This window comes from Poecilia formosa, unplaced genomic scaffold (genome assembly GCF_000485575.1).
Source record: "Poecilia formosa unplaced genomic scaffold, Poecilia_formosa-5.1.2 Scaffold291, whole genome shotgun sequence".
In the NCBI taxonomy this organism is placed as follows: domain Eukaryota; kingdom Metazoa; phylum Chordata; class Actinopteri; order Cyprinodontiformes; family Poeciliidae; genus Poecilia; species Poecilia formosa.
In genome coordinates this window covers 453,750-466,699 of record NW_006800230.1, presented here as the reverse complement: position 1 = coordinate 466,699, position 12,950 = coordinate 453,750, and the positions used below count along the sequence as shown (strand labels likewise).

General features: G+C 37.5%; 2 protein-coding genes across 2 annotated transcripts in view; one reads left to right on the top strand and one right to left on the bottom strand.

Annotated features, from left to right (window-relative positions):
- ogdhb (oxoglutarate dehydrogenase b) overlaps positions 1–2,013 on the top strand; it is a 19,579-nt gene extending 17,566 nt beyond the window's left edge. Inside the window, exon 23 of the mRNA XM_007571957.2 lies at positions 141–2,013. Within this exon, the coding sequence (XP_007572019.1) occupies positions 141–261 (121 nt within the window). The 3' untranslated portion in view covers positions 262–2,013. The remainder of the gene's footprint in view (positions 1–140) is intronic.
- Positions 1,843–12,950, bottom strand: part of pargl (poly (ADP-ribose) glycohydrolase, like) — a 14,286-nt gene continuing 3,178 nt past the window's right edge. The window contains exons 3-16 of the mRNA XM_007571960.2: positions 10,804–10,941; positions 9,820–9,912; positions 9,300–9,371; positions 9,129–9,209; positions 8,298–8,458; positions 8,133–8,212; positions 7,973–8,045; positions 6,835–6,910; positions 6,589–6,736; positions 5,658–5,736; positions 5,459–5,567; positions 4,575–4,674; positions 4,276–4,404; positions 1,843–2,611 (exon numbers count right to left, since the gene is read on the bottom strand). Of these exons, the coding sequence (XP_007572022.1) occupies positions 2,508–2,611; positions 4,276–4,404; positions 4,575–4,674; positions 5,459–5,567; positions 5,658–5,736; positions 6,589–6,736; positions 6,835–6,910; positions 7,973–8,045; positions 8,133–8,212; positions 8,298–8,458; positions 9,129–9,209; positions 9,300–9,371; positions 9,820–9,912; positions 10,804–10,941 (1,443 nt within the window). The 3' untranslated portion in view covers positions 1,843–2,507. The remainder of the gene's footprint in view (positions 2,612–4,275; positions 4,405–4,574; positions 4,675–5,458; positions 5,568–5,657; positions 5,737–6,588; positions 6,737–6,834; positions 6,911–7,972; positions 8,046–8,132; positions 8,213–8,297; positions 8,459–9,128; positions 9,210–9,299; positions 9,372–9,819; positions 9,913–10,803; positions 10,942–12,950) is intronic.

Genomic DNA, 12,950 nt, shown 5'->3' with positions numbered 1-12,950 from the left:
CCACTTATGGAAGTATCTTGGTGTCTTAAGAGTCTCCTCATTAGATATGTTGGGCTGATCAAGACAAGGTCGATGTAAAAAAAAAATAAAAAAAAAACTTGAGTTTCTGTTTTGACGTTTGTGCCTGTGTGTTTGTGCAGGTATGCTGGCCGTGAGCCAGCTGCAGCTCCAGCCACTGGAAACAAACACACTCACCTGACGGAGCTTCAGCATTTACTGGACGCAGCCTTCGATCTGGAAACTTCCCCAGGGAAACTGTAACGGCCCCAGAACGCCACAGCCCAGACCGGACTGTTTACACCGTTACCATGAAGACCGTGTGTTCACAGTGAGACACGATGCCGAAGGAAAACTACAGGACCACTGATTCATTTAATGATTTTGGTGAAATATTTGCTGGCACACAGAATAATAATAATTAAAGAATATTTAAATATTACAAGGAAAATCTAAACCTCAGAAACTAAGAAAAGAGAAAAGCCAAATTGGTAACCCGGTAAAAACCTTTATTTGTGTGCCTCTCTGTTTGTACTGTTTGCCTCCCAACCAGCAAAAATATGAATTATGGTTTTACAGGAATTTGACTGAGAAAAATCAGATAGAAGAAAATGACATTTAATATTTTAGAAATTTTAGAGAGGTTGTTTGGACAGACGGAATTGATTTATACTCAATTATTTTGAAAAATTGCCAACTAATCATTTAAGGGACAGTATTATGCAAAATGACGTAGTATCAGAAAAAGCAGGAGTTTTTAAAGAGACAGAGGTTCAACTTCAAGGCGTTACATTCCAAAGTCAATTTTTTTAGTCATATTTGCATATTTGAGGTCACATTTTTATAACGACTGAAGGTATCATAGTTACCTGATTGTGCTATAAAATGATCCTGTGTGCCTGGAAAATTTATAACACCGACCCTTTAACTGGACTTTGAAATCAAGATTCCCGGATTTAAACTTTTACTGTTTCAAATCCACAAAGCAATTTAAAGTCTTATAATGAAATGTCAGTGTTGGAATGACTGGTATTCAACTGTATTTCCCCCTCCCTCACCTGTTGCTGTGCTGTCAGTGGTTTTTTTTTTCCCCTCTTACTGCGTAAAAACTGTTTCATTTATTTGAAAATGTTTGAAAACTCCACATCTATGCAGCAGCCAGCTACATGTTAGCAAGCTAACATCTCCTCAGTAGACTCCAGAATGGAAAAGAAATGATGACATTTTGCACAATAAGTTCACTTATTTAAAAAAGAAAACACTAAAACTGCCACTTTTTCATTTTACAGTTTGTCTTCAACTAATCTGTTCATGTGCTTTAAAAAGAGCCGTTAAAATGATCTGCTCATATAAACACAAATGAAAAAAGTACGACTGAACCCTAAAAGTTCTAAATATCTGGTTTAGCTAAAGGAAACCGATATATGGGTTATCTGTGTCATGGATCAAACTATCAAATACCGGTATGTGTTATAGATAACACTACTAATTAATATTTACATATCATTTTAATAGCACAGAGGATATTTTGTTGCCGTTTTATTATGAATAAAAGCAGTCAGATAATTTTTTTTCAATTTTTATTTGAAAATGTTTTTTGTTAGTATCATCAAACGTTCATGGGAAGATCTACTGCTCCACGCATACAGCTAACTATGAGATGAGGGTTTCTGGATAAAAATGCAACAGTGAGCATCAGGAATTGTTTGACACACTGAGCTATGAGCTAATATAGCGCAAGAATGTTTGGTAAAAAAATAAATAAAGTTTTATTGGAAGTTCAACATCTCAAGCAGCCTCTGAGTTACAAAGTCAAGCTTAGGAGCTGAAGACGCTTCTTATTGCTTTTTTTTTTTCCCAGTCCAAAACATCACTCTTTAAGGTCTACTTGTACCAGATTATAGCATGTCTCTATGGAAACGTCACAGAATTCATGCAGATGTCAGTAAACACACAACCTCTGAATTAAAGAATGTATTTATTTTCATTTGTTGCTGCCTGTTTTAATGTTTTGAATAAAAATAAAGGATTTCTATCAGTGCTGTTAAACATAACTATATGTTTAATTATTTCACTGAGAAAGCAAAACTAATGTAAATGAAATCTGTAGTGTAATCCAGACAGAGTAGAATTAGAGAAAACTCGTTAGAACACACAAAAAAAATTATTCTAGTTTGGTTTATTTTGCAAATTCTCTGGTCCAGAAACATCTGGATAAGATAAGATAATACTACAGAACACTCACCGTTTAACACAAACAGAACTAAAAACGAAGCTCCATTTATCAGGAGCGAACATTCAGTGATGAGATGTTTGGTCATTCAGGCTCTGGCAGCTTCTAAGAACCATGAATATAATTTGATTGGTTAATCATTTTAGACTGGCTTAACGCCCTGATGCGTTACCGTTTGTTCTCAATCACAGTGTCAAAATGTGCAAAAAGCATATTTCAGAATTACTGGTTTCTTCATTATAAACTAATTCCTTCGTTGCACATAGAGCAGAATGCCTCAGAGCTGACTCTGGGTTTTTGTCAGGTAGTCGAACAAACCCTCATGGAAATTGGGTTTGTTACGTAGAGCACAGTACTTCTCCAGATGTCTGTACAGCTGGCCTGAAAAAAATAAAAAAAAAAACAGAACATGAAGTAGATTAAAAAAAATTAGTTCTGCCAGTACTATTAACTTTACCATTCTTAAAGTAAATAGTAAACTATGTAAAGAAACATCTCAACATTTAAATCAAATCCCATCAAAAATAAACCTGCGTATGGAGAACTGAGTTATGAATCTCACTATTCTCTAGTTTTCCAGTGTGGGGAACGTGACCCAAAGTGTTTGCATAATTGGTTTGTGTTTTTGTACTTTTGACCAGAATAAAAGTGGTCCCAATTTAAATCAGAACTATCATTGGTAGAAAGAAATTATATTTCTACATGACAAATAATTTACTGAAAGGTGTGCAAGAGAAGAGTAACACGAACACTACTGACTCTGAGAGGCTGGAGCATTTTTCTAAAGGGTTGTGTTTAAAAATAATTTAAAATTATTTTTATTCAACCAAGAAGCTTGTTTCTTATAGGAAATGAGACACAAATCTCTCAGAAAACAATAATAATAATAAATAAAAACAATACAATGATGTAAAATGTTCTTCACATTCTAAATTTAAAAACAGCACATCAAAAATTATTTATACCTTTTCCAATAATCAATGAAAAAATCTTTCCTGACACTATAGCAATCAAACATCAAACTTTTCTTGTACTTACTGTTCAACTTTTTGCATGATTTTACTGTCACTTTAGATCTTTGAAACTGCTAACAGAACATCAAGGAAAAAAACTCCTGGTAAAACTAAGATTAATTTAAACCTAAATATGCCAGTATGAATAATTTTGGTCTTAACTGTATCAGTGTAAAACCTTCCTATTTTTTGAAAGTGATGACATATTATTTAAGAAGCTCTTCAGAAAATATAACACACCAACAGTAAAGAATTTCAGCTTATTATCTTACCTTTTTTCAGGGAATAAAATGAGTACTTTTGTGTAAATTTCATTCTAGCCATCAATTTTTTTATTTTTATGTTTGTCCACCAGAGGGCGGTGTTGTTCCCAATTCTGACGGTGATACAAAATCTCAGACTTTCTACTGTTTTCTGTAATGAGACATATCAACTGAAATGATTAGCATGTTTTGCTACTGACGTTTGGGAATGGTGTGCTTTTAAAAAAATGTAATATTTCCATTTCAACCTTTTTAAGGTTTTATTGGCTCTAGTGGCTTTTATTTGATAGTGGATTGACAGGAAAGTGGGTAATGAGAGAGAGGGAAGACATACAGAAAGGGTCACCAGGCCGGGAACAGAACCTGCTACGGCCACATAGAGGTCTAAGACCTCCTTATGTGGGTGGTGGTTAACCCCTGGACGGCCACAGCACCCCCAGGTTGAACTAGTTTCATTACATTTATTGTCCGTACAGTGAGCTTTGGGAAGCTGACATTTTTTATAGAGACAAATGTTGATTTTAAAGGTCATCTGATCTGAAGGGTCAGCCTTTGTTTTGTTAATTATTCCAGTTTTCAACTGATGTCTTCCCAATGTATTTTTTTAAGTTGCCCTATTATTTGTCATTAAGATAAACTTGTACTTTTTTTCATTAAACTTAGCAGTTTTTCCATTTTTTGTCTCAAAGTAAACACACACACCATTCATAGTCATGACAGCTACTTCGGCAAAAACTTCAACTTGGCTTTCTGTCATGAAATGTCTCACCAACTGTCATTTTCTGTGTGACCAGCAGGTGGTACGTTTGCTGCAGCCTTCTGCACAGATGGTGGTCTCCAAACGTGAAGAAGGCCAAACCCCGCCTGGCCTGTGCTGCTGCCATCAGCTGGATCACAGCTGCAAACCAACACATAGCAACATCACTCAATCACTCTGTGTCAGATTAAAAAAACAGCCAAATACAGAAAATATTTCCCTGTTTTAGCTCCGGGCTTAAAGGTGGAATATCTTTTCAGGGAATTGTAATAATAATAATACAGACCCAATTTTAGAGTAACAGAGTTTACCTTTGAGTTCTGGGTCTCCATTGAAGGCTCCACAGCCCCACTTTCCTGTGGCGATGTCTGGCTCTTCATGACCATGGTGACCTTTGAACCCGCAGTAAGCCTTGGAAAACACACAGGCAAAAAACAACAACAACTTGAAATGTAAAAACATTGAACTAATATGGCAAAGTCCATTCGATCAGATTTGAGCTAAGTTATACCAGCAAGAAACACACTTTGCATTACGTGATCGGAACCTCCTCTGCATTCAGTCGAACAAATCTAAATTAATTTTTATTTATAAAGCACGTTTAAGAAACAACTTGTTCAACCAAAGTTCTAAAACTGCTGAAATAGAAAGACAGAAGCAAGACTGCTGACACAGAGCTGACCTGTTTGTTGAACATTGAACCAGAATCCATGGTTACGCTGAGATTTCTAATCTGATGTTTAACATAGGTTTGGAATAGGGGTGTGTGTGTGTGTGTGTGTGTGTGTGTGTGTTTGTGTGTGTATCTGTTAGGACTAAAGAAAACCCCATCTGTTTTCTTTTCATTAAAGATCAGAGAATTCAAGGCCATCCAGACCAGGACATTCTCAAGGCTCTGAGATTAAAGGGAGCCTGGGTGGAAATAGGGAGAAATAAATCTGAGTCGTATGCATAAAACTTAAAAGGGATGCCATGATATCTTCAAATCAACTCTAAAACGAGAAGGTATAATGAAAAAAAGAGAGGACTGAGAATTCAACCTTGAGGAACTCCTGAGGAAAAAGGTGGTGAAGTTTTCCGAACGAACACAGAAAAGTTCTATCCAACAGATGTGAACTAAACCAGTGTAGCATTTATCCACAACCCAAAGCTCCAAACGGGATATTAGAGTACTGTGGTCAGCACAGTGACTGACCTTGTTCAGTTCCCGTCTAACTTTCTCCATGTTGTACTGTTCCATGGGATGTCTGAAGTGACAGGCGTCGATGGCCAGAATCTGCCGCTTCAGCCGACGCCACTCGTCTCTGCAGAAAAAGTTAAAAGAAATCAGAAAACCAGCACAAACTGAAAACGTTCTAGTTTTTTGTTAGTTTGTTTTTTTAAACATGTCACACCTTTCAAGGTGATCATCATAAGGGCCCACCCACTGAAAGCTGTCACTGAAACCAGAGTAACAGCTGAACTGCTGCATACCTGAGGAACAGACAGCAAAAACACGAGGCAGCATGTGAGATGTGACACGGCTATGGTCTGGTCTGATCAAACGTCTTGGAATTTAGGTTTAACGTTTAGGAGAGTGTCTTGAGAATGTGCATGTTTACAGCAAATGAACTGAAAGGTTGAGAACCAATCAGAACCCAATAAATTTATCCTCGAGTAGGAACAAGTTTTATTGTACATTTCCTGCAGCGGCTTCTGTTTTATGGCCAAAACATATCGAACAAAACGCTTAAACGTTTAATAACCTTTAACTTGTATATTGGATATGTATCTGTCACATAATACACAATATCCATACTTTTTTTTTACAGATAAAAAAAAAAAATTAAATAGCTGAAACATGTGGCAAAATCCTTCATTTATTTTGTTTAAACTTCATGTGATAGACCAGCAGGAAGTCCTGCATAATTGCAAAATTTCTCAAAATAAACTTGACCGTAAATAGTCATTATTCATACTGAACTGTGATATCATCGTATAATTTTTATTGGTTGTTGGTTTTAATCTTTCATATAAAAAAAATATTATAATATGTAACATGCAGCTTGTGCAGGGTGTGTGTGCACCTACAAGAAAACACAGCAGTGTGGATCAGCCTGAGCTGACCAGGTCTACAGGTTTGGTTACCTGATGAGGTTTGGTGTTAAATGTAAGATATTCATAAAACAATAAATGAGACTGAAAACTATTTGGCTACCGTCTCCTGATAATCATGTGGTGCCTCGACGTGGTCATTTTGATCTGAATTAATCATTTTATTATTCATAGCCAAACCTAGGCCTATAGTTATACAACACACAACTGGTCTGAGTGTTTCATTTCTACCTGTAATGATGAGACACTCATTCTTGTCAAGTTTCTCTGTGAAGAGACGAGCTACGATTAGCTCCGGGTTCATGAGGAACAGGATCTCTTCCTGAACCAGGCCGGAGTCCAGGACACCCCCACCTACTCTGCTGGCAGCAAAGTCCACCTGCACACACACACACACAGACACACACAGAATCCAGTAAGGCCTCAGCTGTGGACTGAAGAAGCTGTGGATCCTCTCAGCTGCAGGCTCCTTCTCACCTGAAGCAACTGTGCGTCTTCACCCTCGATCCGGCCCTCTGATGTAACATGCAGCTTGTGCAGGGTGTTTGTGCACCTACAAGAAAACACAGCAGTGTGGATCAGCCTGAGCTGACCAGGTCTACAGGTTTGGTTCCATGTTTCTAAAGTGTAACAGAAACACAAACAATATGGCTGCTTCAATATCTTCTTCCTTTAGTGGTTCTCATTAAAGGGGCAGTGTTAGGTGTTTTTGTTATACAAATTATAAAAATGCTGCAAATATGGCTTAAAAGACATTTGACTTTGTAATGTGTTTTGATGAGGGAATAATATTTTGACATGTTGTAAGGCTCAAAAAAGTGGATTTTACATAACACTGCCCCTTTAATAGAAGTGGAGTTCTATAAAACACATGAACTGAATCTGTGTACAACACAAACCCTAAGATGTGACCACCTACAGCTGAATTTGGTTTAAATTATGAATGTTATTGTTACATTTAGCATTTTTGGCCCATAGATCTTCATCAGTGCTGATAAAGTTCATTCTGGATAAACAGATACACAACATGCTAATCCAAAACCAGCCTAAATAAAGACCTCCATTTTGATCCCATAAAACTTTACCTGTGCAACCTGTAAACACTTTAAAGCTCTGCATTTTTAATTTTCTCATTGCTCAGATGTGAATGTGCAAAAGCATCAGATACATGTCGATTCATTTTGTTAATCTCTTAGGAGAATTTGTAGCAAATTCTAATAGGACAAGGAAACCTCAAGTCTTCATGTTTTCTTCCTCTGTTTCCCGTTCAGTGTTCACCACAATGAATCATCCGTTTCCATCAGGTCAATTCGGGTCACTTATATACCGTCAACTCACAACTTATATCCTCTCAGGATGTTTGACAAGATGAACAGCAGTAGAAAAAATTGTGCAAAAGAGACTAATATGGCGACAAAGGGTCATCAGTTGGTAGATTTCCAGAATGATTTCCAGAAATTATGAAGTATCAAAGCTAAGTACTGACTTATAAGCTATGATTTTTAAAAAAAATAAAATTCTTTCAATCAATGCTACCAAAAGTAATGAAGTGTGTAACAGCATCACTGATGTGAGAATGTTTTCGTTTTTTGTATTAATTAACATCAGACATTACTTTCCCCAGTCCGGAGCTTCTGCGTCGCTGAGCCACCGCCTCTCGAACGTCACCAGGCCTTCTGGTTTAGCTTCTACAGAGAAATCAGCAGATTGTCACAAACCTCCTGCGACGTACGTACCCCGCGAACACGCGTTCACGGTCCGAGGTCTGCACTCACTCTCGTTTGTCATCACATTAAAGTAGTGCATGATGGCCTTGAACTTCTGGTTCTTCCGCTCTGACCAGTTTCCAAACAATCTGAGCAGAATCAGAAGAATCAGTGGGGATGTTAAATAAAGACAGGGCAGCAGTAAGGAGCAGCGGCGACGCTGTGCCTGCTGACCTGCTGAAGTTTATGAACGGGTAGTTGTGGTATTCTGCGTTGGAGCTGGTGGTGTTGCGGTGAGGGAAGGTGCAGTAGAAGGCGTTGGCGAGCAGACAGGAAATCTGAACCTGGGACAAAGTGATGGAGGCTGGTTTGTGGCGCTGCAGCAGAGGGATGGGCTGGACACAGACACAAACTATTACACTCATGGCATTTGGACAATGACATTAAACATAAAATGAATGTCACTGTACTTTTTCTTTTCCATACAAGCAAACACTAGGGCGGGTCTGGCTGCCTTACAGGGTCGCAGCAGATGAAAATGCAGCTGAATGGGATACTCCTACACTGCATATGGACTCATGCTTGTACAGTTGTTAATTAGCTTTATTTTGTGTGTTTTATGTACAAGCAGAAATACATCCTTCTTCATTTTTACCTTTATATCTATCATGCTATGCTAATGTTAGCATGAAGGGCTACTTTTGTTTTGTTTGATTCTTTCCACATGCCAATTTTTTTTCTTCTCAGATTACGGCTTAGTTTTACTGCATAGCAACGTAGCAACAAAAGAGCAGTTTAGCTTTAGGTCCAGTTAACTTGGCTTATTAATCTTGCTGGACCAGAACTGAAGTGACAAAATTGACCATTAACTCAATTAACTACATTTCCAGGCTTAATTTCATCCTCGTTAACTGATTCCGAGTCGAGTCTAAAGTCTTTAAAGTATGAGTCCAATCCAGAACTGAAGTCTTTTGTTTTTGTGAGTTCAGTACAATTTCAGTCTAGGCCTCTGACTCTTCCCTGTCTGTTTGGTAATGAGTCATCTAACGACGCCTCCACTGGTACCTTCTTGACTTGATCAGGCAGCATCAAGGCCAAAGCAGCAATCTTTGGAAACAGCTTCTCGTAGAGGTTTTCGATATCATTCTAGAAGCAAAGCATGAAACGTTTCTCATCACCCGAGGCTTTAATCAGTCATAAAACTCATCAGGTCAGTTTTAAGAGGTGACCACTGACCTTCACGTATCTGGGAAGTGCGTCAAAAGACCACTCTCGTTCATACCTGGGGTTGTACCTGAGGATGGCTTTCTGATGGGAGACAAGTAACCAGAGTCAAACATCAGAGAGTTAGTATAATCATAGTATTAATAATGACTAATCCATCAGTGAAATAATTGTCAACTAATCCATCCATCCATCTGAATGTGTGTTTCTGCAATTAAGACAGAAACACAGTGTTGTCTGTAAATACGTTATACCCAGAAGTCCTCAGGTGGCAGTTTTAGCCTCACCTGGTTCAAATTCACTGAAGAAAATCTTTGTTATTTCAGGAAATAAAACTATGATTTTCTTACTTAAAATAGGAATTGAATTATTTGTGAATTATTTCTAATATAGTTCTAACATTGAATTGAAAAAGGTTTGTATGAAAAATCTGTAGAATTTGTCAATTTGTTTTTATCTGATTAATGGATTAATCATCAGAATTAATCGATTATTAAAGCAATCCTTAGTGACGTCCCTAGTTCAACCATACCTGCACCTCTTCGGCTTTTGCTGCTTTCTTCTTGGCCACAGCACGGAGCTGCTCAGAGATCAGGCTCCACCTCGACACTGGGCCCGAATGACTCTGCAACATCATTTACTTTTTACATTTTTAACATATTAAAAAAATCTGCTTTATTTCACCAAAAGTTGAGAAATTTGAGGACAAAATATAACCCGGCTCCTTCAAGACCTGCTCCTATTTTTTATTATTTTAAAGCTAAATCAGGTAGTAGAATACATTGTGTTCATAGAACAGTTCAATTCATGGAAGCTGCAGGGTTATGTTTTGCAGTTATGAGCTGTCAGTATCTTACCTGTAGTAGAAATCAGTCAGAGCAATATCAGTTTGGAGAATCAGGGAAAAGTTCTCATTTGGGAGTCAAGCTAACATACAAGCTGATTTCTACCACTTCAAACTCCTTCAAGTCAATTTTTTTCCAAGAGCACTAGATGCTGCTGTCACAACTAGAGTCAGTGAAAAGGTTGTTTTGTGAATGACAAAGTGAGTAAATGAAAGAAGTACAAAACGGGTACCGTCCCTTTGAGGTCTACATGCAGACATAAACATGAAGGTGTTTTTCATTAAATTCAACATTACATTAGAAACTTCACCGTTTATTTTCAGAAACTGCTGGAAACTATCTATTTAAGTCCAGATGCTATAAGTGCAAAGATCAGTTTAACAAAGATCAGTAAAGAAAGAAAAGTCTGATTGTTTAAAGAGACTGATTTCTGGGATCTTTGATTTGACTTTTTACCTGCTATACCTTTCTTTTATGTGTTAGAATTTTTGTTCTTTCCCCGGTGTCAGCAAATATTCCTTATTTGGAGAAGAAGCTCTGCTGCACAGCAAAACGTCTCTTAACCCCTTCACAGCAGGTCATAAAACCTTGTCTTTACTCTGAAACACTAGAAGTACAAAGTCTGGATGACCTTATGAAACTGTCTAACTGTGATTTCATTAATTCTTCACCTTGAATGTAAAGGTACCAAACTGTGTGTCTGGTTTCGGTGAGACGCTCAATGGTGAACACGGCATCTTAACAAAGCTACTGAGCCACAGGTCTCTCCCATCCTGAGGAACAATCGCCCCGCACCTGAAGGAATCCACCTGAAAAGCAAACATGAGAAGAGAAATGATTCTGTCTGGAACATGGTTTTATTATTATGCAATAAGCCTAACCTCTATTGAAGGTTAGGCTTCAAAAAGCATTTAATAAATGCTTTTAAATGGCTTAATTATTGATCGAGATGTTATGTAAGGTGGATCCCAGCCGCTCCTCAGTTCATTATTCGGGGATTTTTCTAGGAAACATAACTCCAAATTAGTGCTAAGGCAGTTTCAACAACATTACTGCATATTAAGGTATGTCTGGTATTTAAACTATTAGAATAGGAAATTATAAACATGTTCATATGGGGTGTCAAGTATTTGCAATTTAAGCTATTCCCAGTCAGTCAGGTCCCCAACCCAAAATTACTACATTTGGAATTAGAGTTTTTTTATGAAGAAAAGATTTTATTAAAAAATAACTATTTTACTTTGGATTACAGTTGAAACGATAAATCAAATTAATCATGCTGAATCGATTACCAAAGTAATCGCCAACTAATTTAGTAATAAATTAATCATTTGGACTATACAGACCCACTAAAAAGGTTAACTGATGAAAGAAGAACACAATCAAAGCAGTAATTAAGCCAAAACAACATGAGTCAAAAATTTTGCATTTTGCATTTATGACAAAAAATATTCTTTGTAAATATGTTGTACCCAGAACTCCTGGAGCAGCACAGGTTTACCTTCACTTTGTTCAAATACTGTGACAAAAATCTAACAAGCTATCTAAATGCTACCCAATTATTGATTAATCTAAAAAATTATCATCAGATTTTCTTGCATTTTAGTTTATTTAAAAACATTATTGTGTATATTTATTAGCATTTTATTAATGTATTTCTAATATTGCATAAAAAAAAGGCTTAGATGAAAAATGAGCAGAATGTAACCCAATTTTTCCCAATGAATCGTCAGAATAATCAACAGAATAATCAATAGTCACCGCCCTACTTTGGATATGTATATATACGTGTTTGCCCCCTTCCTCATTTCCTGTTTTGTTGCATGTTTGTCACACTTAAGTGTTTCGGAACATCAAACCAATTCAAACAATAGTCAAGGACAACACAAGTAAACACAAAATGCAATTTGTAAATGAAGGTGTTTATTATTAAACGAGAAAAAAAATCCAAACCATCATGGCCATGTGTGAAAAAGCGATTGCCCCCCTCATTAAAATATACTATAACTGTGGTTTTTAACACCTGAGTTCAATTTCTCTAGCCACACCCAGGCCTGATTATTGCCACACCTGTTTTCAATCAAGACATCACTTAAATAGGAGCTGCCTGACACAGTAAAGTCCACCAAAAGATCCTTAAAAGCTACACATCATGCTGAGATCCAAAAAAATTCAGGAACAATTGAGAAAGACAGTAATTAAGATCTATCAGTCTGGAAAGGGTTAGAAAGCCATTTGGGAATCCAGCGAACCACAGTGAGAGCCATTATCCACAAATGGCGAAGACATGGAACAATGGTGAACCTTCCCAGGAGTGGCCGGCCGCCCAAAATTACCCCAAGGCCGCAGCGACGACTCATCCAAGAGGTCACAAAAGACCCCACAACAACGTCCAAAGAACTGCAGGCCTCACTTGCCTCAGTTAAGGTCAGCGTTCATGCCTCCACCATCAGAAAAAGACTGGGCAAAAATGGCCTGCATGGCAGAGTTCCAAGAAGAAAACCACTGCTGAGCAAAAAGAACATTAAAGCTCATCTCAATTTTTCCAAAACACATCTTGATGATCCCCAAGACTTTTGGGAAAACATTCTGTGGACCGATGAGACAAAAGTGGAACTCTTTGGAAGGCATGTGTCCCATTACATCTGGCGTAAAAGCAACACTGCATTTCAGAAAAAAAAAACATTATACCAACAGTAAAATATGGAGGTGGTAGTGTGATGGTCTGGGGCTGTTTTGCTGCGTCAGGACCTGGAAGACTTGCTGTGATAAATGGAACTATGAATTCTGCTGTCTACCAAAAGATCCTGAAGGAGAA